Source organism: Lactuca sativa, chromosome 9 (assembly GCF_002870075.4).
Source record: "Lactuca sativa cultivar Salinas chromosome 9, Lsat_Salinas_v11, whole genome shotgun sequence".
Taxonomy (NCBI): Eukaryota; Viridiplantae; Streptophyta; class Magnoliopsida; order Asterales; family Asteraceae; genus Lactuca; species Lactuca sativa.
Window position 1 is genome coordinate 27,491,123 of NC_056631.2, and position 23,606 is coordinate 27,514,728.

The following is a 23,606-nucleotide window of genomic DNA, read 5'->3' on the forward strand; positions in this document are numbered from 1 at the left end:
TTAAGTATATCATATGGATAAGTCACAAATTCTTCCATTTATGATAATGTTGACAACTAAAAACATATTTAAGTTAATAAATTAAGTATATTATATTGAAATATGAAAAGTTGGGAGTTTCAAATTAATGTGGTGAAAGAAAAAATGCTTCATTTATAATATAGTATGCTATGATGATATGATATGATAATTATAGTTTTAATTTGTAAGTCATTGTGATATATACAATTATTTTATAATTTTATAAACCGTTTAAAAGTGTGTAAATTATATATCAAACGTATGATAATCTATATATAACGGGTAACAAAATATATGAACAAAAATATGAACTACAACTTTTAGTAGCATAAAACTACAAAAACATCTATTATAATAATTGTATTAAAAAGATATACATACAACGAATAATAAAAAATATGAAAAATAAACACTACAACTTTTAATAACATAAAAACACTAAAACATTTATTATAACATTTATATTAACTTTTCATATTTAAATCACAAATCTCTTCAAATACATTAATGTTTTTAATGAGCAAAACTTTACAACCTTATAAAAGAAAGGAAAATAAAAAAGTTATTAGTGGTTAATAATCATAAGTTAAAAACTCTTGAGTTGTAACAAATAAATATACATAAATTAGAAAACTTTTGAGTTTTAGTGTGAGTTTCAAATGAATACGAAAATGTGTATTTATTATTATTATTGTGGTTATTATTATTATTATTATTATTATTATTATTATTATTATATCCATCTTAATAATTGGTTTTGATGCATCATTTTAATCCCTTCAATTATTAAACATAAAGATATTTAATTATTAATTTATAACATATATAGGTATATATATGTTAAACAAATCACATATAATATATAGTTTCGAAAATGTCATATGTAATTCTTGTCGTAGTAATATGAATAAATTACTTTCATGTTAAGAACATATCATGATAAGTCATCATAATTACATATCAAATGTTAAAAATTATGTTATCTTTTAAATATTGTCTTGTAAATATATTGTGTAGGATAACCCAACAAAAAAATAATAGAAAATAAACATAATCAAAATAGAAAAACTACAATCAAATAAATAAGAATATTGGGTTGTTGAATATATAAATAAAAATGTTACATAAATATACATTTAAATCAAAAGAAAAAACTAACATTCGTCTACTTTGCTCAAACAAAAAAACCCTATATCTGTTTTCTGAATCTTCTTTATTTATTTAACACCATTCAACCGTAGAAACTTGATATCAATTCTTCACTAACCTGCAATCAAAATGTTTTTCTTGAAAAAGAAGAATGAGAAAGATATTCCAAGCAAAACATTGATGTTTGGAGAGTCAGATTCAAGATTGAGCAATACATACAAATCACATATAAATATCAAATGAGAAATTGAATATAAAGAAAGAATAGAAAAGCTTCATTTGTTTTGGTTGAAAAAAAAATCATATTACAATTACCATCGATGTGACATATTCCATTTCTTCAAAGCATCATATTTGGATCGTGAATGCTTCAACTATATGAAAACTTTTGAATCATAATATCTTCAACCAAATGACGACTTTTGTAAGAAAAATGTACTAATATAACTACATATATAATGAAGGTGAAAGGGTGTGAGAGTTTCAAATGCATGAGGTGCTGAACTTATATAGTGTGTGATTTTCTTAGAATGAGATTATGTATGATTAATTACTTTGAAGGTGAAAAGGTGTGAGGGTTTCAAATGCATGAGATGTTGGCAAATTTTTATGGGGACTTCAAATGCATGAGATGTTGACAATTTTTTATGGGGGCTTCAAATGCATGAGGTTTAAGGAAAAATGGTAGCTTTATAAGTATGTATGATATGATAGTCTAATTTAGTTTACTAATTATAATTAAAAGCAGTAACTAATTAATATTATATATCATGTTATGTATTAAATGATATTAATTAATCATAAAACTAAATTTTAATATTTATATATTGAATTCATATTAAAGTATAAATAATTTAAAATAAATAACTGATACATGATAGTATATTTTGTTATAATTTGAAGATAATATAATTTATAAATATATATAATAATAAAAAAATATAATACATATTTGTTAAAAGCTAAACAATATAAAAGAAGTAATGAGATCCAATGGATTGCATTGCCACTTATGCTTAGATCACGGATAAATAGAAATTTTATTGATAAAACATTTTTAATTGTAGTCAATATCTTATTATGAATAATTCCGACAACTTTAAGAGACAAATAGTCATTTACATATTATAGAGATGTTACGATTTGACTTTTTATTATTAACTCCAACCTTATGAAAAATACACATGATTCGTGATGAGAAAAAACAAAAAAAATATATGTATATTGAAGATAAAGCTTGGAAATAGAAAGATTCATTATGTCGTAATTTGGCAATCCATATAAGTTAAAAAAAACAAGTGTGAATTTTAATTTTTTTACTACTAAAAATCACTTATGTCGGCAAACTTATTTTTTTATAAAGAAATGTTTGTAAGAAAAACCTAATTTTGGAAAGAATTTATATAGAGAAATGTTTGGATTAGATTTACAATAAAATTTATTTTTTTAAAACGGCAAATCTAATCTATCCTAAATACACCTTAAATCCACATATGTCTACGACGGAACTTGAGCCCTCAACCTCAAGAAGAAAGGGCAACACCGGATACCGCTGGACTCAAGCCCATTGGTACAATAAAATTTAAAACGTAAACAAAATCATAATAAAATTCAAAACTCTAATTAAAAATCTAAAATATGTTAAAGTTAAACATCTTCTTAATAAATGAAAATAATTTTATCATTTATTATTTTCTAATGCATTTTGCTGACTTTTTTTTTATTTTTATAAATTCATATAATATTTAAATTTAAATATAATAGTAAATACATATTAATTTCATTAATAGGCTTTCATTCTAATTTCAAAATTATTAAATTAAAGTCTCATTAGTTTCTTTATTTACTTAGCTAAGTTATTTGTTTACATTTAAAAGAAAAAACACTTTAATTTTAATAATTCAATATTTTTCTTATTTTTCTTTTATAAATTTAAACTTTAAATGTTTAAAATTTCATATTTAATTTTATTTTAAATAAAATCATATAGAACTAAGAGAAATAAAAACCCACAATTTACTACTTATTTTAAAATATTATTTTTATTTGTTTGGAATATTTTTCCGAAAACATAAATAAAAACAAACGCTACTGAGGAGGGTTTTGCATGTCGTTTCACTGAATTTGACAATCTGATCCCGTGTGTGTCATGTAACGGAAGGAACAATTCCCCAGATGCGTAAATGGTCTTAGATGCAGACACGTGTACGGTAGATCATCACCATTAGTTTCTATATATATCACCAAATGATTTCCCCTAAGAACACCACAAGCTTCAGCGAATTCCATTAAAACAACACTCAAACCCTCTTCAATTCACTCTCCAAATCTCTCAATCATGTCTTGCTGCAGTGGAAAGTGCGGTTGTGGCTCATCCTGCCAATGCGGCAGCGGCTGCAACGGGTAATTTTTCTTCCATTTTCCTCGATCGAGAAACCGTTTTCCGATCATCATCGTTTCCTTCAATTTCTTCGATAATTGTACTGAATTTGAGTTTCTGTTTAATTACAGATGTGGAATGTACCCTGACATTGAGAAATCCGCCTCCACCGCCGTGATCGTTGATGGCGTTGCCCCCAAACAGATGTACGTAGCATTACGACGGCGATCCGTTTGATAAAAGTTCAAATTTTTTAAATTTTGATGAGAATTGAATGGGGTTTTTTGTAGGTTTGCTGAGGGAAGCGAGAGCAGCTTCGTTGCTGAAGGTGGACATGCCTGCAAGTGTGGAGACAACTGCAAATGCAATCCTTGCAACTGTTGAGGACGAAGGTCATATCAGGATTCCCCAAACAATCTGCAGTGTTTGAATTATGTATTTACTGTGTTTTAGCTTTTATGTTTGTGTGCTGAATAACAAGGAACTATATGCCATTTGATTTCTTTGATTTCAATTTCTGAATTCTGATGTGATTTGGAAATATGAAATTGGGGTTAAGTCTATGGCTACTTTGTTTGCTTTATGTGTTAAAAATCATCGTTATGAAATATTAATGGCTCAATGCTCTTGTTTGGGAATCATCAACAACTTTTTTTTTCTGCTTCCTACATACGAATAACTGATCATTGGCATTTTTCATGCAAATTTTGTTTTCTATGAATTGATATAGTTCATTAATGAAAAAAATATCAATAGTGCGACTTGAATGTTAGTCTCTTAACACAAGTAGGTATGTCACGTTCTTGATTTTTTATTTTTAACAAAAGTGAGGAAAAGAAAAAAAGGGAAATGAATAAAAGTTAACTTGTGTTTCTAAATTAAAAAGGAATAAGAAAAGATACTTTTTAATGTCTTTGAGTTCGATTGAAGGGGAAGAAAAGCTCATACAAGTTTGTGGTTGAAAATATAATCATAGTAAAATAGAATATTTTGATCATGGGAGGGAAAAATAATATTTTTTTATCCGTACACCACAGTAGTTCATGTTTTAGAGGGTTCACAATATGCTTAAAAATAGTATATAGTTATCATATATATGGATGCAAAATATTATATACAAATCAATTCCCTAATAATTATGTACAAAGAAATTTTCGAGAATACAATTTTAGGTCCCTAGACACCAAACCGAGTTTGCCACATGGAAGGTTGGTTATTTGACAAATGTTTTTGTCTTTTTGTTGATTCATTTCTCTTTATGTTTATTATTTTTTCAGAAATTTGTTTTAAAATGTTACATATGTTTGACAAGGATATTTGTGCATGTATAAAATCAACATTTTTTTTTCTTTTATGAAGATGATACTTGATACATACAGAATCAAAGTTCGGCCATGATATGACTTTTAAGGTACTTAATTCAAAATTGGAACATATATTCATTTGATTTTGAGTTTATACCTTTATTTTCTAGAAATGCCGCGTCAATTTTGTTAGTAAAAAACTTTACTTTCCATTGTCTTTTATTTAAGAATTAGTTCCATTTATATGTGAAATTTAACTAGCTTGATATTATAATGGAACACATTTCTTTCTTTATATGAATCTGTCAATGGAATACATGAACAAGTATTGAAGTGTAAGCATGTGTACAAAATATAAAGTACATAATTATTACGTGTATAGAATTGAAAACATGTTTCTATTATCGTGTAAATTGAATTGAAAGCATGTTCTTATTTGTGTATAGAAACATTTCAAACTGTAGGGCTAAGCATGGGTCGGTTTTGACCCAAAACCGAACCCAAACCGATAACGTCAGTTTTCAAATATTTAAAACCCAACCCTAAACCCAGACCGATGGGTCGGTTTCCCGGTTTATTCAAACTCGGTCTCGGTTTTAAACCCAAAACCTGTTCAAAATTTTACTTGTGGGATATGATAGTTTGTATTGCTTTATATAAGATGTGAATAGGAAGAATGTTTCGTTCCTCTGTCGATGTGGGATAAAGTTTCACTGTAACAAATAAAAGAAACAAAGGAATTTGATAGTAGTAAACAAAATAAAAGCTCCACATGTCAAGAGAAAGGATCCAACCCGGGTCTTTTGCATTATACATCCGCCTTCTTAGCCAACACACCGGCCATCTGTTTGTGCTTACAAGTCAAGGAAAACATATATATATACATATATAAATCGCAGAATTCATATTTTTATAAAGTTCGGTTCGGTTCGGTTTCTATCGGTTTCACACATTCCTAAAACCCAAACCGAACCGAATTTTTTGGTTTCTAAATAATACAAACCCAAACTGTCGGTTTATGCTTCGGTTTAGGTTTTACGGTTTCGTTTTTGTCGGTTTTTCGGTTTCCGGGTTCGGTTTTGCTCACCCTTAACTAATAGTGTGTTTTTGTTATGTATTAAGAATTGAAAGCAAGCTGGGCTATTTTAATATGGTCAGTCAATCTAGATGACATCGACTAAATCCATATTGACTTCGCTGGAATATGATTATCCTTGCAACTTAATGTGCCGACCACCATGAATCCATGATCTTCTTGTTGCTAACCTTGTGCAACTAGTCTAACATTATTTTTAATAACAATTCCTTCTTCATCTATTTTATTAATGAGACACATTTCAACATGGTTTGTCATTAGAGCTTCAAATAGCCACCAATAACTAGGTCTCAAATCATGATACATTTTTGTACAATAGAAATGAGTTAGTATTCGAAATGTGATAGTCGTCCAAAAGTAACTATCTACATTTGCTATGTAATTGAACTCAAATCCGACTCATAAACGACATCAAACTCAAACTTTCTTCTTCCAATCTCTTTTCATTTCGAAATTATGGACAATAAATGGATCCAGTAAAGGCTTTGGGCTTTAAGGGAATAGGGTTTAGACATTATTGGATGTTGATAATGTTGGTTAAGTGATTAAAACCTTCAAATTATGCTTTGAAGAAAAATGGTAAAATGAAAAAAGTAATATCATGGGTTTATTGCATGGATTATGGTTTTAGTTCGACATGTATTATATCAATAGTAATTAGATATGGTTGTGGGACTCGTCAATGCCTTTCAGTGCATATAAAGTTGGTTAAGTGATTAAAACCTTCAAATTATGCTTTGAAGAAAAATGGTAAAATGAAAAAAGTAATATCATGGGTTTATTGCATGGATTATGGTTTTAGTTCGACATGTATTATATATATAGTAATTAGATATGGTTGTGGGATTCGTCAATGCCTTTCCGTGCATATAAAGATCGCCGAAAACAGAGTAGCAATGAAGAAATTATGATTGTTTGAAGTTGGAATAAATTGTGTGAAAACTCGTTCTCACGAGGTGAGATGTATATTCTCACGGTGTGAGAACTGTGCAGCCTAAGCCCATGGATTTTAGGGTTTTCAAGGTATTTAAATGTAAACATTCATGTTTAGGATATTTTCTTAGTATCCATCATATCTAGAACCCCTTGGGAGAACCCTAACCTCCATTTTCAAAATTTGAGCCTCCCTTCTCCTCTCTCTCTCATCCATTTTTGGAGTTTTTAGTGGTTTTGAAGCAATGTTTTCATGCAAGATTGATCCTTGAAACTTGGCAATTGAAGATCTCAACTTTCATTACCTTTTAGCCTTTGTAAGTTATAAAGTTCCAAGATTTATTGCATTTCATCTTGGATCTAAGTGTATTTGGTGTTTTGGTTCATTTTAATGAGTTTGAGTGAGAGTTGGGAATAAAGTTTGCAACTTTAGTACTCTCCAATGTCCCAATAACATTGTATGTTTCAGATCTAGATTCCAACACATTTTGATCAGTTTAGAATGCTTCTTGGACATCATGGACTAGGAAAGTTATGATCTTGTTCCTTCCCTTTTAGCCATGTAAGTTATCTTGGTCATTTAGGTCATTTTGGTGTGTTAAAGTTTAGATCTTAAAAGTTTGAGACATTATTATGAATAAATTTGGAAACTTTATTGTAACGCCCTGTTCTGAATTGTTACCTATTTGGGTGTGGGTGATGTAATGTAGATGATTCGGGTGTTCGGAATTGGTTTTGAAGCGAATTGGTATTTTGGTAAAATGGCAGCACGGGCTTTTATGGAAATTGGATTTTTTCGGGAAATTTTATGGAAAGTATGAGTTGATAAAAGCGTAGAGCTTCTCGTTACTTTTTCATAGATATAAGGATCGTCGAAATTGGATTCATAACGAAGAAGTTTTGGCCTTTGGAGTATCTTAGGGTTTAAAGGGAAACCCTAGTACGTGGGGCATACATAGGGAGTACACAGGGCGTACTAGTATGAAGTGTAGATGAAACATCCCAAAAATACGACCCGAAAATTTCATTTTAATATAGCAAAAACCATAAAACTGAGTATCACATAATAAAACCATGCATTACGTATCCCAAAACCATACTAAAATATTGTGAGAAAGACTGTGTCACAACTGTATCAAACATATCCAAGAAACTGAATCAACTCCCATGACAAAAACTGAAGCTGTGGTGTGTGCGATACCATCATCCCGAGCTCTTCCCTTTACTTGCGGAAGTACCTGAAACCAAGAACTGAAACCGTAAGCACGACGCTTAGTGAGCTCCCCCAGACTACCACATACCACACAATAACAAATAAAGCACATACTGGGCCTTGCCCACTGCATCAGACCGAAGTCCGGAACTGACTGGGACCTTGTCCCCTGCATCGGACCGGAGTCCGGAACTAACTGCATCGGACCGAAGTCCGGAACTGTCTGAACATAGCATAACATAAACACGTATTTGCTAACATAACACACATACTGCATCGGACCAAAGTCCGGAACACATAATACCAAACATGCTTGAATCACAAAGACATCAAGCACTCTAACTACTGTATCGGACTGAAGTCCGGAACTACTGTTAACTAAACGGGCCGGCATTGTGGCCGTAGACCCGTTCCTACTAGAAGGAAACTCACCTCGTGAACTGGTTGCTGTGTGTATGGCTCTAGAAGCTATCTGCTGTTGCTCCAGTATCTCCCCGGCTACAAATCCATAAACACACTCAATCAAATGCTAATCACTGCATTGGGGTAAAATGACTCTTTTACCCCAGGTCAAAGTCAACTCTCCCGGTCAAAGTCAACCTACAGTTGTCCTGACTCGCCGAGTTGGGCCGCCAACTCGCCGAGTCTCTATTCTCACTTCTCAACCCTACTCGTGGCTACTCGTCGAGTATGGCATCGACTCCACGAGTTCCCTTTCGATTCAAAAACTCAGGCAATCTGCATCCGACTCGCCGAGTCGTATGAACAACTCGACGAGTTGTTCTTGAGCTAAGAAGATTGTCTTGGACTCGCTGAGTTGTATGAACAACTCGTCGAGTCCCTCCATCACTGAGTCTGTCCTCCAAATCACTGAGTCCACTCTACTACTCACAGGTCCCCACTCGACATCACTCAAAAGGGGAAAAATTGGGGACTCGCGACTCGACTCGCTGAGTCGCATGCATGCAACTACTCTAAGCTCGATTCTGCTTGAATCCATCGTATAAAAATTATAGATCTGGGCTTTCTTAGCTCGATTAACACGTAAAGATTCTATCTTTACGTGTCCATAAGCATCCATGAAGATTATAAGGCTCAAAAAGCATAATAAAGGCTAGATCTAGGGTTCTCATGCAAAGCAACTTCAAAAAGGCAATAGATCCGGGCTCTACAACTCCTAAATGAACAGATCTAGGGATATCTCTACCTATTAAGGCATCCATACAACTATAAGGTTGGAAAATACATCAAACTAGCCCTAGAAATGTTCTAATGGAGGTTCTAAGCATAAAACAGAAGGATTCCGAGAAATACCTCAATGAACTCTGATTTTGACCTTGGATCTTTGCTCTACACCTCTTCTCTTTGGTCCTTTCTTCTTTTTCTTCTTCAAGCCTTCAAGAATCCACACAAAAACACTTTAATCAACCTGATGACACCCTTCCAAGGTGAGACCTTCAGAAGGACCATATCGCCCACCCGGAACTCCAAGTTTGAACGCCTCCTGTCGGCGTAGCTCTTCTGCCGACTCTGCGCAGTCTGCAGTCTACTACGAACCTTCTGAATCAACTCGGTCGTCTTGAGCACCACCTCTGTGCTCCCAATGACCCGTTGACCAACCTCGCCCCAACAAATCGGGGTCCTACACTTCCTCACATAAAGCATCTCAAAGGGAGGTCGATCAATGTTCGCATGATAACTGTTGTTATACGAAAATTCCACTAACGGAAGATACGTATCCCAACAGCCACCGAAGTCTAGGACACAAACCCTGAGCATGTCCTCGAGAGTCTGAATCGTCCTTTCGCTCTGCCCGTCCGTCTGAGGGTGGAAAGCGGTGCTGAAATGGAGACGAGTACCCATCTCGTCGTGAAACCGCTTCTAGAATCTGGATGTAAAACGGATGTCTCGGTCTGACACCACCGATACCGGCACTCCATGACGTGCCACTACCTCACGCACATAGATATCGGCTAACTTTTCCGCCGATATGCTCTCCTGGATCGGTATGAAATGCGCACTCTTCGTCAACCGATCCACTATTACCCAAATCGAATCTACCCCACGTGCGGTCCTGGGAAGCTTGGTGATAAAATCCATGGTGATGTCCTCCCATTTCCACACGGGAATGTCTAACGGCTGCATCCTGCCGTGAGGCCTCTGGTGTTCTGCCTTGACCTTCCTGCAGGTCAGGCACCTCTCTACATACCAGGCGACATCCCGCTTCATGCAGGGCCACCAGTAATCGAGTCGAAGATCTCTATACATCTTCGTCGCCCCTGGGTGGATAGAAAATCGAGACTTATGAGCCTCGTCCATCAACACCTGCCGTACTCCGCCCCAGTACGGTACCCACACTCTCCCGTGAAGGGTCAACAACCCTCGACTATCATAATCAAACGAAGCTACTCGGCCCACTATCCTCTCACACTTCTGTCTCTCCTTCTTGAGGCCCTAAACCTGAGCCTCCCTGATCCGCTCCAACAATGGAGTAATCACTGTCTCTGATAGGGGCTGCTGACGCCTTGCGGCTTAGGGCGTCGGCCACTACGTTGGCCTTCCCTGGATGGTAAAGGATTTCACAATCATAATCCTTCAGCACATCCAACCACCTCCTCTGTCTCATGTTCAGATTCGGCTGATCCATAAGGTACCTCAAACTCTTGTGATCCGTGTAGATGGTACAACGGACCCCATAAAGGTAATGTCTCCAAATCTTGAGGGCAAACACAACCGCCCCCAACTCTAAATCATGAGTAGGATAGTTAGCATCGTGGGGCTTCAACTGTCTCGAGGCGTAAGCTATTACATGGCCTCGCTGCATCAATACTGCTCCCATACCTGTGATTGAGGCATCACAGTAGACTACAAAATCCTCTACTCCCTCTAGCAAGGTAAGGATCGGAGCCTCGCACAACCTCCGCCTGAGGGTCTCAAATGCTGCCTACTGCTCAGGCCCCCAACGAAACACCACCGACTTCTTGGTCAGTCGGGTGAGCGACACTGCTATCTTGGAGAAATCCTGAATGAATCTCCGGTAATACCCTGCCAACCCTAGGAAGATCCGAATCTCGGATGGAGACTTCGGGACCTCCCACTGCATCACGACCTCTATCTTGGCCGGATCTACTAAAATGTCTTTCTGGTTGACGAGGTGACCAAGGAACTGCACCTCGCGCAACCAGAACTCGCACTTGGAGAACTTTGCGAAAAGTCTCTCCCTCCTCAGAACTTCTAGCACCTCTCTCAGGTGCTCCTCATGTTGCTCATGCGTCTTGGAATACACCAAGATATCATGTATGAACACTATCACAGACCGATCCAGCATCGGCCTGCACACGCGATTCATGAGGTCCATGAATGCGGCTGGAGCGTTGGTGAGCCCAAATGGCATCACCACAAACTCATAATGACCATACCCGGTCCTGAAAGCAGTCTTCTGCACATCCTCATTTCTGACTCGCATTTGATGATACCCGGAACGTAGATCGATCTTGGAAAACCAAGACGCTCCCTGAAGCTGGTCAAACAAATCATCTATCCTCGGGAGTGGGTAACGGTTCTTCAACGTTGCCTTATTCAACTCCCGGTAATCTATACACATGCGGTGCGACCCGTCCTTTTTCTTCACAAACAAAATCGGAGCTCCCCAAGGCGAACTACTCGGTCTGATGAAACCTTTGTCTAGCAGCTCCTGCAATTGCGTAGACAACTCCTGCATCTTAGGGGGAGCTAACCGATACGGGGCCTTAACTATCGGCGCCGCACCCGGAATCAGATCGATCCCGAACTCGACCTGTCTCTCTGGAGGTATTCCAGACAAATCCTCTGGAAATACATCCGGGTAGTCTCGCATTATCGGAACATCATCTACTGCCACCTTACCCTTTTCCCGGGCATCTACAACATAAGCTATATATCCGGCGCAACCCTGCTGAAAATAGCGCCTCGCTCTCGCAGCTGAGCAAAAAGCTGGTCCGCGCTGTGGCCTCTCGCCCTGAATCACTAACTCTCCCCCACTGGGAGTGCGAACCCTCACTAGATACAGCTCACAATCAATCACCGCCCCATTGGGACTCAACCAATCCATGCCTACTATAACCTTATTCCCTCGCAGGGGAATAGGAACCAAGTCCACCGAAAACTGCTCGTCAAACAACTGAAGAGAACACCCTTTATGCACTCTGGCGACCCTCACGGTCCTGTCATCTGCTATCTCAACCTCTAGTGGACAATCCAGCTCCCCCGGAGCTCTACTAAATCTCTTGCTAAGCGCTAGTGATACAAATGATCGGGTAGCCCCTGAATCAAATAATACTGTAGCAAAAATGTCGTTCACAGAGAACAACCCTATACAAAACATATAATCATAAGCAATAATCAATCAATAATAATAATATAGAGATGAAGGGAAAAATACATACCCGTCACCACATCAGGAGTCGCTCGTGCCTCCTCTGCTGTCATCTGAAAAGCTCTACTCTTCGCCACTGGCGCCTCGGCTCGGCCCTGCCGGCCATCTGTAATCCTCAAAGTAGCAGGGGCAGGTGCAGCCACCTTCCCTGCTGCAGCTAAACTCGGACACTGGGACTTTTTATGTCCCCTCTGATTGCACTGAAAGCAAATCAGATCTGATGCTGCAATGGCGGTAGCAGGGGCCGTACAATCCCTGCTCAAATGCCCAGTCCGACCGCACTTGTAGCAACCGGAACTCCCTGCCTTGCACACCCCATCGTGCAATCTCCCATACTTGCCACATCGACCGTGACTTTGCTGACTCCTGGATCTATGATCTGAAACCTTGGGCTTTTTCCCCGAACTACCTGTACCCGAAATCGCCTCCGGTTTCCTCTTCTTCTTCTCCATCTCAAGGTCAATCTCCCTCTCCCGAGCCCTAGCAATCATGTCATCCAGCGTTTTACAGCTGGACCGGCTCACAAACTGGCGGATATCGCTCCGCAACATCTCATGATAACGGGTCTTCTTCATCTCCTCATCGGCTGCATACTGAGGAACGAGAAGAGCCCTCTCCCTGAACTTGGCGGTGATCTCCGCCACGGTCTCTGTAGTTTGGGTGAGGTCCTGAAACTCTCTAGCTAACTGTTGCATCTCAATAACCGGTGCAAACTCCGCTCTGAACCTGGTAGAGAAATCGGCCCAGGTCATGGCATCTAGCGCTGCATCATCTCTAATGGTATGTCCGACCTCTTCCCACCAATCCCGTGCCCTGTCCTTCAGAAGACAGGACGCCAATCTAACCTTGTCCCCCTCGGGACACCTGCTCGTGCGGAAAGCGTTGGCCACATCCGCCAACCATCTAGTACTCGCTATGGGGTCCCGCGACCCGTGGTAACCTGGAGCTCCACATGCCCTGAACTCCCTGAACGTAAGTGTGCGCGACCCCATCATGGCCGCCACCTCGGCACAAAAGGTGCCCAACCTCTCATCCATCAGCTCTAGGATACCCTCATTGATCGAACCGAAGATCACATGAGTCTGCTCCAGTATGATACGAGTAATCTCCGAAGAAAGAAACTCTCTGGTCTGCTCATCCATGCGCTCGACCCCCGAGCCTGATCCTGATCCCTCCCTGGCACCGGTACTGCCGTCTGCTAGCCTCGAACGCAAAACCACCATTCTGAAACACATCATGGCAACATCAAGGGATCATTGATACTACTACTAGCTTCCTGTTCTTGCCTCAGCCTTCCTTGATTCGAGTACGGATCCTCTACTTTCAGTAGTACGGGCCCATACTACCTTCCACATCTATCCGTACTTTCCTCAAGAACTGCCTTGACTCCACCAAGTCACTACTACTACTACTGCTCTCTGCTACTCTCATCCTAGGCTTGCCCTAGGGAAATCTTTGACTCCACTCAAACCAGTCCTCAGCTGCTGAAGGCCTCCTTATAATGCTAATTAGCCATCACCTGAATACCATCACATGTGATGAGGCTCATATAATCCTTCGAGTAAAAGGCTCATCCCTACAACGGTTGGACTCAAACAAGAGCTGCGCAATAGGGTCAAATCCAACACTCTGAGATTATTCAACCCGGATCACATGTGATGTGACGTATTCACCTAATGGCTAACTCCCATCACTCGGAGTCCCACAAAGCACAAAGCAAGCAACATTCTGACACAAGTAACTACTCAAGCAATTCTATCCTCATAATGAGAAAACTGTACTAGCATACAATGCTAAACTCATACTATCAGGCATAACCTAAACAGGCTATCCTACTGCTGTCTACTCAATACTAGCATGCAATTCTCATAAAGCTGAAACACATATAGCAGGCACATAAGGCATCCTCCTAGATCCTTAGTCCTATACTAGCATGTTGTTCTACTAAAACTGAAACTGGAACTAAAACTGAAACTGAACTAATAAACTTGTATGGGTAATTTGGGAATACTTACTTGAGCTCGACTGATCGCATGCACCACACCCTTATCTCGTTTTTTTTTTTAAAAAAAATCTTTTCTTTCTAAGTGCTTTTCAAAATTCTTTCGAAAACATTTTCCTTTTGAAAATCTTTTTATTTTTCCCTTAGTTTGAGTTTAGATACACCTGGAAGTGTATCCAAATCCCTCAAACCAAGGCTCTGATACCAACTTGAAACATCCCAAAAATACGACCCGAAAATTTCATTTTAATATAGCAAAAACCGTAAAACTGAGTATCACATAATAAAACCATGCATTGCGTATCCCAAAACCATACTAAAATATTGTGAGAAAGACTGTGTCACAACTGTATCAAACATATCCAAGAATCTGAATCAACTCCCAGGACAAAAACTGAAGTTGCGGTGTGTGCGATGCCATCATCCTGAGCTCTTCCCTTTACTTGCGGAAGTACCTGAAACCAAGAACTGAAACCGTAAGCACGAAGCTTAGTGAGCTCCCCCAGACTACCACATACCACACAATAACAAATAAAGCACATACTAGGCCTTGTCCACTGCATCGGACCGAAGTCCGGAACTAGCTGCATCGGACCGAAGTCCAGAACTGACTGCATCGGACCGAAGTCCGGAACTGACTGCATCGGACCAAAGTTCGGAACTGACTGGGACCTTGTCCCTGCATCGGACCGGAGTCCAGAACTAACTGCATCGGACTGAAGTCCGGAACTGTCTGAACATAGCATAACATAAACACGTATTTGCTAACATAACACACATACTGCATCGGACCAAAGTCCGGAACACATAACACCAAACATGCTTGAATCACAAAGACATCAAGCACTCTAACTACTGCATCGGACTGAAGTCCGGAACTACTGTTAACTAAACGGGTCGGCATTGTGGCCGTAGACCCGTTCCTACTAGAAGGAAACTCACCTCGTGAACTGGTTGATGTGTGTATGGCTCTGGAAGCTATCTGCTGCTGCTCCGGTATCTCCCCGACTACAAATCCATAAACACACTCAATCAAATGCTAATCACTGCATTGGGGTAAAATGACTCTTTTACCCCAGGTCAAAGTCAACTCTCCCGGTCAAAGTCAACCTATAGTTGTCCTGACTCACCGAGTTGGGCCGCCAACTCGCCGAGTCTCTATTCTCACTTCTCAACCCTACTCGTGGCTACTCGTCGAGTATGGCATCGACTCGACGAGTTCCCTTTCGATTCAAAAACTCAGGCAATCTGCATCCGACTCGCCGAGTCGTATGAACAACTCGACGAGTTGTTCTTGAGCTAAGAAGATTGTCTTGGACTCGCCGAGTTGTATGAACAACTCGTCGAGTCCCTCCATCACGGATTCTGTCCTCCAACTCACTGAGTCCACTCTACTACTCATAGGTCCCCACTCGACATCACTCAAAAGGGGAAAAATCGGGGACTCGCGACTCGACTCGCCGAGTCGCATGCATGCAGCTACTCTAAGCTCGATTCTGCTTGAATCCAACGTATAAAACTTATAGATGTGGGCTCCCTTAGCTCGATTAACATGTAAAGATTCTATCTTTACGTGTCCATAAGCATCCATGAAGATTATAAGGCTCAAAAAGCATAATAAAGGCTAGATCTAGGGTTCTCATGCAAAGCAACTTCAAAAAGGCAATAGATCCGGGCTCTACAACTCCTAAATGAACAGATCTAGGGATATCTCTACCTATTAAGGCATCCATACAACTATAAGGTTGGAAAATACATCAAACTAGCCCTAGAAATGTTCTAATGGAGGTTCTAAGCATAAAACAGAAGGATTCCAAGAAATACCTCAATGAACTTTGATTTTGACCTTGGATCTTTGCTCTACACCTCTTCTCTTTGGTCTTTTCTTTTTCAAGCCTTCAAGAATCCACACAAAAACACTTTAATCAACCAAGGGATGGGTTTAGGGTTTCTCACAGCTCTCTGAGGGTGAAAGAGGCGAGTTTGGGGCACATAGCACTGCTTAAATAGTGAGCAAACCCGGGGATTTAGGGTTTTTTCCTGGCAGGCAGACTCACCGAGTCGCCGACTTACACGTGCTCGAAATCTCGTCCCTACTCGACGAGTCGGGCTATAGACTCGCCGAGTCCCTCTTGAAAACTTCTAAATAAATATCAGAGACGGGTCGTTACAGTAGAACATTGGGCGTACACTGGTATATGCTTATCATAGCAAGGAGGAAGGATCGCGAACCCTCGACCTCGTATGATGGGCGTACGAGGAGTACGTCGGACGTACGAGGGTTGTAAGAAACCCTAATTTTAAGTAAATGTACCATATTTAAGCATCTTAAGTCTCTAGGGTTGGCCTTTTTACCATCCCCAAAATCCTGAAACCCTAAATCAACCCTTAGCCTCTTGGTGGTGTTCTTGAGCTATTAAGAAGACTTTGGTGCCCATTTTTGCCTTTATGAAAGAAGTAGAGAAGTTTGAAGTTACCTTGCTTGGTGAAAAGGTTTTAGAGCTAGAATCATCATCTTTTTTGCAAGCTTTCTGAGGTATCAAGTTTAAACCTTGGCTTCTAGATTTTTAGATCTACTTATAGCTTATTTTGTTATGCTTTTGGTCCTTTTTGGGTTGATGGAAGAGTTAATACGTTTTGAGGGATTGTCCTTTTAGATATGAGTTTGTATTTGATTCCTTAAGCATAAAGGTGCAAGCTTTATGGGATTTTTGGTCACAAGAATGCATTAAGTCACTTATTAGCCATGCATGAGCATAAAGTTAGCAACTTTGCATGGTAATCCAACTTAAGGAAGTCAAATCTATGTTTTGGAGCTTTGTCTTAAGGGATTAAGTGTTAAAATCAAGTTTTGGGCTGAAGGGCTGAGTACGCCCAACGTACAAGTAGGTATGCTTAGCGTACAAGCCTTCAAGCGAGTACACTACGCGTACATGCTGAGTATGCCCCGCATACTTAGTCTGTTGGGCCTTGCATGTTTGGGCTTCGGTTTGGGCTTGATTGCTTGGGAGCATTATTGGGTCATCTGAATGCAGGTGTTTGGTCTAGGAATAATTGGTGGGCCTTAAGGTAAGGCCCATGTAGATATGTGGGCCCAATTTGGAAAATTGGGCCATATGCGGGCCTTGGATGGTTAATTGGTTTTGGACCTTTTTGGATGGAAAGATTGGGCCTTAGTCTTGGGCCAAGCTAGGTAAGGGGTAAAATGGTCTTTTACCCTAAGTATGAATTAAAGGGTATAGATTGGACTCCAATTGTTAATTCAGTGTTATTTGATATTGATAGCTTAAGAAATTGTCGGACCAACAACCAGGGATTATCTGTGTGAGTCTCCTCACTAAACAAATCGGTTTCGGCGGGTACCCGGCGGATAACGGTTCCGAAAAAGTAAGAACCGGAACTGGAACCATTTAAGGCGTTCCCAAAGTTTTAGGATCCGGAACCAGAACCGCTTAAGGCGGTTTCGGTTCCGGAATCGGCGGTTCCAGTTCTTAAAGCGGGTACCCTGTTCCGATGCTCAACCCTACCTGATTGTATGAGCTTTTAGAATTACATGCTAGTATGATCTTTAGATCGGTGGATACAATGCCTTTATATGCCTGATTATACGAGCTTTTAGAATTATATGCTACTATGATTTTTAGATCAATAGATAGAATGGCTGAGTAGGGATATGCTAGTTAGATTTTTCGTTGCCCGAATGCTGCTTGTTTTGTGCTTTGTGGGAAGTGAATATGCTATGTCACATGTTGCACAAGTTAAATAATCTCAGAGTGATAGATTTGACTATATTGTGCAGCTCTTGTCTGAGTCCAACCGTTCTAGGGTTGAGTCTTTTACTCGAAGGATTATCAGATCTCTGTTGCATGTGAGTATATTAATGAGACAATTTGTTGACATCGATGAGAATCATTTAGTAGCTGATGGCAAGGTAAGTTCAGGAACCTAGGAGAGCCTAGGAAGTTCTTCAGTGGGTTAGTTGCACTATTTAGTGAGTATTTGGTGCATCGGTTTGAGAAGGTGACTTAGAGGATTTAGGATGATTCTTGAGGAAAGTATGGATAGGTGTGGAAGGTAGTACTAGGCTTGTATTACTGAAAGCACAGGATCCATACTCAAATCGGGGATAGTATTGGAGAATCTAGGAAGCTTGTGGGATGAAGATTGTTGAATATGTTCTGATCATTTGCATGTTGTATTTTAGTTCGGTGATGAGCACTTAGGAAGGAGGTCCTGGTTCTGGTTCCGGCTTAGGTACAGGTATCGAGCCGATTAGCGAGCAAATGCGGGAGTTCATCTCATCGGATATTACCCGTGGTATTTTGGAGCAAAATCCTATGATCTTTGGTTCGGTCAAGGAAGGGATTATGGAGATTTTGGATGAGCACTTGGGCGCGTTCCGTGCTGAGGTTATGGCTATCGTTGGAGCTCGCACTCTTTCTTTCCATGAGTTTCGTGTTTGTAGAGCTCCAACGTTCTCTGGGGAGAATGACCCTGTTTCCAGTACGAGATGGTTAGAGAATATGGCTAACACGTTCAAGACGAGTTTCTGTCCCAAGGAGTTGAAGGTCAGATTTGCTTCCCGCCTTTTGAAGGACAGGACACAGGACTGGTGGGAGGAAGTAGGATGTGAGGTAGGTGATGATGTTGATGCTATGACGTGGGATGATTTTTCGACCAGGATCTGAGTTGAGTTTGCACCGGTGATTAAGGTACAATAGTTGGAGCGAGAGTTTCAGGATCTCCGCCAGACTATTGAGACTATGGAATAAATCACTGCCAAGTTCTGGGGGAGGGCTTTATTGGTTATACAGTATGCAGCGGATGAGGAAATGAAGAAGGTAAGGTATCATGATATGCTGAGGGATGAGATTAAGGATTTTGTGAGTGTATCAGGGTGCAAGACCCTGAATGATATGATTTCTAGACCTCGAGAGCGAGAGAACGATTTGGAGCACCTAGGAAAGAGGGGGCCAGATCAGGTGCATGCAGTGGAGGGTCCTGAGAAGAGACCTAAAACTTCAGATCATTGATTGAGGGGCCAACAGGGTCGGGGTCAGTGCAGCTTGTGCAGAAAACTATACAATGGGGTTTGTCGTTCTAGGCGTTTGGGTTGCTACAAGTGTAGCAGGGTTGGTCATGTCAGCATGGATTGTCCTAAGGGAGGCATTTAAAACCCGCGATACAACGACCATTTCCACGTCGTGGTATTCCTTCACCACGATGTGGCACTGCTTAAAATTCAAGAATATAATAAATTATAATACCTCCAAGAATCTGAACATTACAATCTCATTTCAAACCCTACGTATCTCTCTCTTTCTCTCATTATCTTCTATGGCCAGCAGTCCTCTGTTACTACCATCCTCTATTACCAAGAGTCCTCTCATTATCTCATTTCAAACCCTATGTATCTCTCTGTTACCACCATCATACTGCTTTCGTTGATATAGCTTTGAAGAGAGACACCATCCACTGATTTTCTCATTACAAAGCTTAGTTAGTGCCTTTTGTGTATTTTTTTTTTCAATTTTGATACATCATCATTCATGTTAGTGCCACATAACCAAATAGTATCATGTCACCAAAGTCTGACACGCAGCATCCTACGTTATTGGGTAACGAGGTTTACAAGTTAAATGATCAACATACAAAACTTAGAAAATATAATGACTCGTTTATAAAAAAATTAATTCTTTATAAAAAAAATAATACTTTTGTATAATATATATTTATACAAAAAAAGTCGTTTAAAACCCTTTATTTAAATTGGAAACCAACTTTATCAACATGAACCTTTGCAAGAAGTCTCAAACTTCAAGAAAACCCAGGTATGTTACTGTTTTAATCCAATGTTTTGAGTCCTTAATTGTAGTTTATTTTTATGAATAAATCAGGATGCCAAAGGTGGTGTTCCAAATCCTCTAATTTACCATGTTTGAATGCTTCTTTCTAGAGTTTCGTCGTGAACTTTTCATCTCTTGTTCCTCCCAACACCTTCCCAGTCCCAAAGCTCTTAGATTCTCTATTCAAGCGACTGACAGTTTAGAATCTATCAAGTATGAAGATGCCAAAGAAGAAATCAAGCACAAAGGATGAACAATCGACAATGCGGAATCATTAGAGCATAAAGAATAAGCTCCCAGAATATTATATGGGAGGATACAAAAGCAATCAAGAAGAGACCATGTTGGGTCCACATTCCAAAGTTGGATGGCAGACGTGTTTCCAATTCACAGAGGTGATATTTACACCACCAATCGTTACGCAAACTTAAATTTAATAAGCCTGCCCTTTAGGTAATAGTATGGTGTTCATGTTAATGTCCGAAACAATGCGCCTAAATTTTGGCTTATTATGCTATTGGAATATCCTATCGGAACCTAAGGACGGTGTAATATTTTGCAGTTGATGGAATGGGTGATTAGGAAAGACCATAGATGCCAAAACAACTAGATTACTCATATATGCTAGAATTCACTGCTAAGCTTCATGGGATACGACAAGGTGAGAAGCTATTACTCAAGAATAATCTTGTGATCATTTGCTTACATGGTTTTTAATTACCACCAAGCTGGACAATACTTTTGTATAAGGGAGGTTGGCAGGTTTCGAAGTTACTAGCTCTCATCATATTCCAAAAAGCAATGCTATACAACCCCGCCGATTTCACTGTTTGTTATAACTACGTGCAGAGTAAATTACAAAAATGGTCCCTGTGCTTTGATCAGATTCGTAGTTTTGGTCCTTAAATATAAAAATTGATAGGTTGCATCCCTATCGTTTATGAATATTGCAAGGATCAAAACTGCAATATTCATAAATCACATGGATATAACCTATCATTTTTTAAACTTAGGGATCAAAACTACAAATCTCACCAAAGCATAGGGGCCATTTCTGTAATTTACTCTTACGGCAAATTCGTATTTACATTTTTAAACATATAAATATGTTTTTAAATATAAATATGGTTTTATATATTTTAAATATATAAAATACACTTTGAAATATATAATATGTTTTTAAATATATACATACAATTTTTAAATGTATAAATACGGTTTTGATTAAAATGATTCGCCACATTAAATGTATCCAGAATGGGGTGCCATTTCTAGGGTTACAGGAGACTAGAATGACAAAAATTGATTTGTTCAAAGTTAGGAGTATGTGGGGTAATCCTTGTCTTGATTTGGCGTGTAGTTGTGCTCGGGGTCTCTCAGGGGGTATTCTTTCTGTTTGGGACCCTAATGTGTTTGCAAAAAGTAGTGTTCATTATATGGATAATGTGGTTATAGTTGGAGGAGTTTGGGCTCCTTTTTAGTTTTCCTTGTTACATGGTTAATATTTATGCTCCTCAAAGAGTCCTAGAGAAATTTGACCTGTGGCAATATCTTAAGGATTTTAAAAGGAGGAACGGTGGGAATTACGTGTTTTTTGGAGACTTTAATGTTGTTAGGGAGGTGACTAAAAGAATGGGGTCGATTTTTTGTCCTATTACGGTTTCTGCTTTTAATGATTTTATTGATGATATGGGTCTCATAGATGTGCCTATGACTGGGAAGCAGTTCACTAGAATCGACGCTATTGGTTCCAAGTTAATTAAGTTGGATAGGTTTCTGGTGGATGAAGCTTTTTATGATAGATTTGACCACCTTCAAGTTTTGGTTCTTGATAGAAGGTGGTCTGATCATTGCCCTATTTTCTTGCATGTGTCTTTGGTGGATTATGGTCCTTCATCATTTAAATTCTTCAACTCTTGGTTAGAACTTGATGGGTTTCATGATATGGTGAAAGATGATGTCAAGGAGTTCGTGGTTGACAGGTCTTGGAGTAAGTTTGTTGTGTTAAAAAATAAACATAAATTCTTGAAAGACCAAATAAAAAATTGGTTGCGGGTAATTATAAGGAGGATTCTAGAGTTTATAGTAACCGTCTCTTATCTAGATTGGTTGATATTGATAAGATCTTTGATGATGGTGGCCCGTGTGATGATTTGGCTTGGGAGAGAATGGCCATTCTCGGTGATCTGGCTTCCTTGGAAAAGTCTCGGTCTCTTGATTCAACCCAAAAAGCTCGATTTAAATGGGCTATCGAGAGGGACGAGAACTCATTTTTTTTTTCATGCCATGTTGAAGCAACGAAGACGTCAGAGACTTATTAGGGGCATCTCTATTGACGGGGAGTGGGTTACGGGCCCACCTCTAGTTAAAAAAGCCTTTTATAATTTTTATGCTTCTAAATTCCAACCTTTTAAGGGAGCATTGATAGGCCGTAACAGTGATAGATTCATATCTCTTCATCTGGGTACGATTAATTCTCTAGATTCTGGGTTCTCTAGTGAAGAGATCGAGAGTGCGGTGTGGGACTGTGGGTTGGACCGGGCGCCGGGTGCTAATGGATTCTCTTTCCGATTTCTCAGGAATTTTTGGGAGATTTTAGGTGATGATGTTGTGGCTTTTGTGCAGGAATTTTGTGTCAATCCTAGGTTTCCCATTGGGTGTAATTCTTCTTTCATTACATTGATTCTTAAGATTGACAATTCTATTCGTATCAATGATTATCAGCCTATTAGTCTCGTTGGCATGCAGTTTAAGGTTATTGCTAAACTGTTGGCTAATAGGTTAGCACCGGTCCTACATGATGTTATTGGGTTGGAGCAATCTGTTTTTCTCAACTCTAGGCAAATTCTAGATGGTACTCTTCTTGTGAATGAGATGGTTCGATGGTTCAACCACAAGAAGAAGAAATTGATGATTTTTAAAGTTGACTTTGAAAAAGCGTATGATTCAGTTAGTTGGGATTATATTGATAGGATTATGATGTTTCTTGGTTTTGGGGAGAGATGGAGAGTGTGGATCAGAGGGATGATTTATAATGCTCGTTCTTCAGTTCTTTTGAATGGTTTCCCTACGTATGAGTTTTAGTTGTTTAGAGGGCTGAGACATGGTGACCCTTTGCCGCCCTTTCTCTCCATTATTGATACGGAGGGCCTTCATATTGCTATAGAGGATGCGGTGCCGAAAGGTGTGTTTAGGGGGGACCAACTTGATTCACATGATTTAGTTATCTCTCATTTGTTTTATGCAGA

General features: G+C 39.1%; 2 protein-coding genes across 2 annotated transcripts; one reads left to right on the top strand and one right to left on the bottom strand.

Moving 5' to 3' along the window:
* Positions 1 to 3,415: 3,415 nt before the first annotated feature.
* LOC111902212 (metallothionein-like protein type 2) lies at positions 3,416 to 4,198 on the top strand. The gene is made up of 3 exons (XM_023898065.3): positions 3,416 to 3,573; positions 3,682 to 3,756; positions 3,841 to 4,198. Exons 1-3 carry the CDS (start codon positions 3,509 to 3,511, stop codon positions 3,932 to 3,934), a joined length of 234 nt encoding a protein of 77 aa, XP_023753833.1. The 5' UTR covers positions 3,416 to 3,508; the 3' UTR covers positions 3,935 to 4,198.
* A 3,744-nt stretch (positions 4,199 to 7,942) lies between these two features.
* Positions 7,943 to 13,284, bottom strand: LOC128128600 (uncharacterized). Its single transcript, XM_052767494.1, has 2 exons — positions 12,521 to 13,284; positions 7,943 to 8,121 (listed from the first exon to the last, which is right to left on the bottom strand). The coding sequence occupies exons 1-2, from the start codon at positions 13,260 to 13,262 to the stop codon at positions 8,087 to 8,089; spliced, it is 777 nt and encodes a 258-aa protein (XP_052623454.1). The 5' UTR covers positions 13,263 to 13,284; the 3' UTR covers positions 7,943 to 8,086.
* Between the last annotated feature and the right edge of the window lie 10,322 nt (positions 13,285 to 23,606).

What these genes read in the sequence shown, in the direction of transcription:
- LOC111902212 (XM_023898065.3), top strand. Translation starts at nt 3,509, where the DNA reads ATGTCTTGCTGCAGTGGAAAGTGCGGTTGTGGCTCATCCTGCCAATGC. An exon ending in TGCGGCAGCGGCTGCAACGG is followed by an intron (nt 3,574 to 3,681) that starts GTAATTTTTCTT and finishes GTTTAATTACAG; the next exon opens with ATGTGGAATGTACCCTGACA. An exon ending in GGCGTTGCCCCCAAACAGAT is followed by an intron (nt 3,757 to 3,840) that starts GTACGTAGCATT and finishes GGTTTTTTGTAG; the next exon opens with GTTTGCTGAGGGAAGCGAGA.
- LOC128128600 (XM_052767494.1), bottom strand. Translation starts at nt 13,262, where the DNA reads ATGACCTGGGCCGATTTCTCTACCAGGTTCAGAGCGGAGTTTGCACCG. An exon ending in GACTCCTGATGTGGTGACGG is followed by an intron (nt 8,122 to 12,520) that starts GTATGTATTTTT and finishes TCTTGGTTTCAG; the next exon opens with GTACTTCCGCAAGTAAAGGG.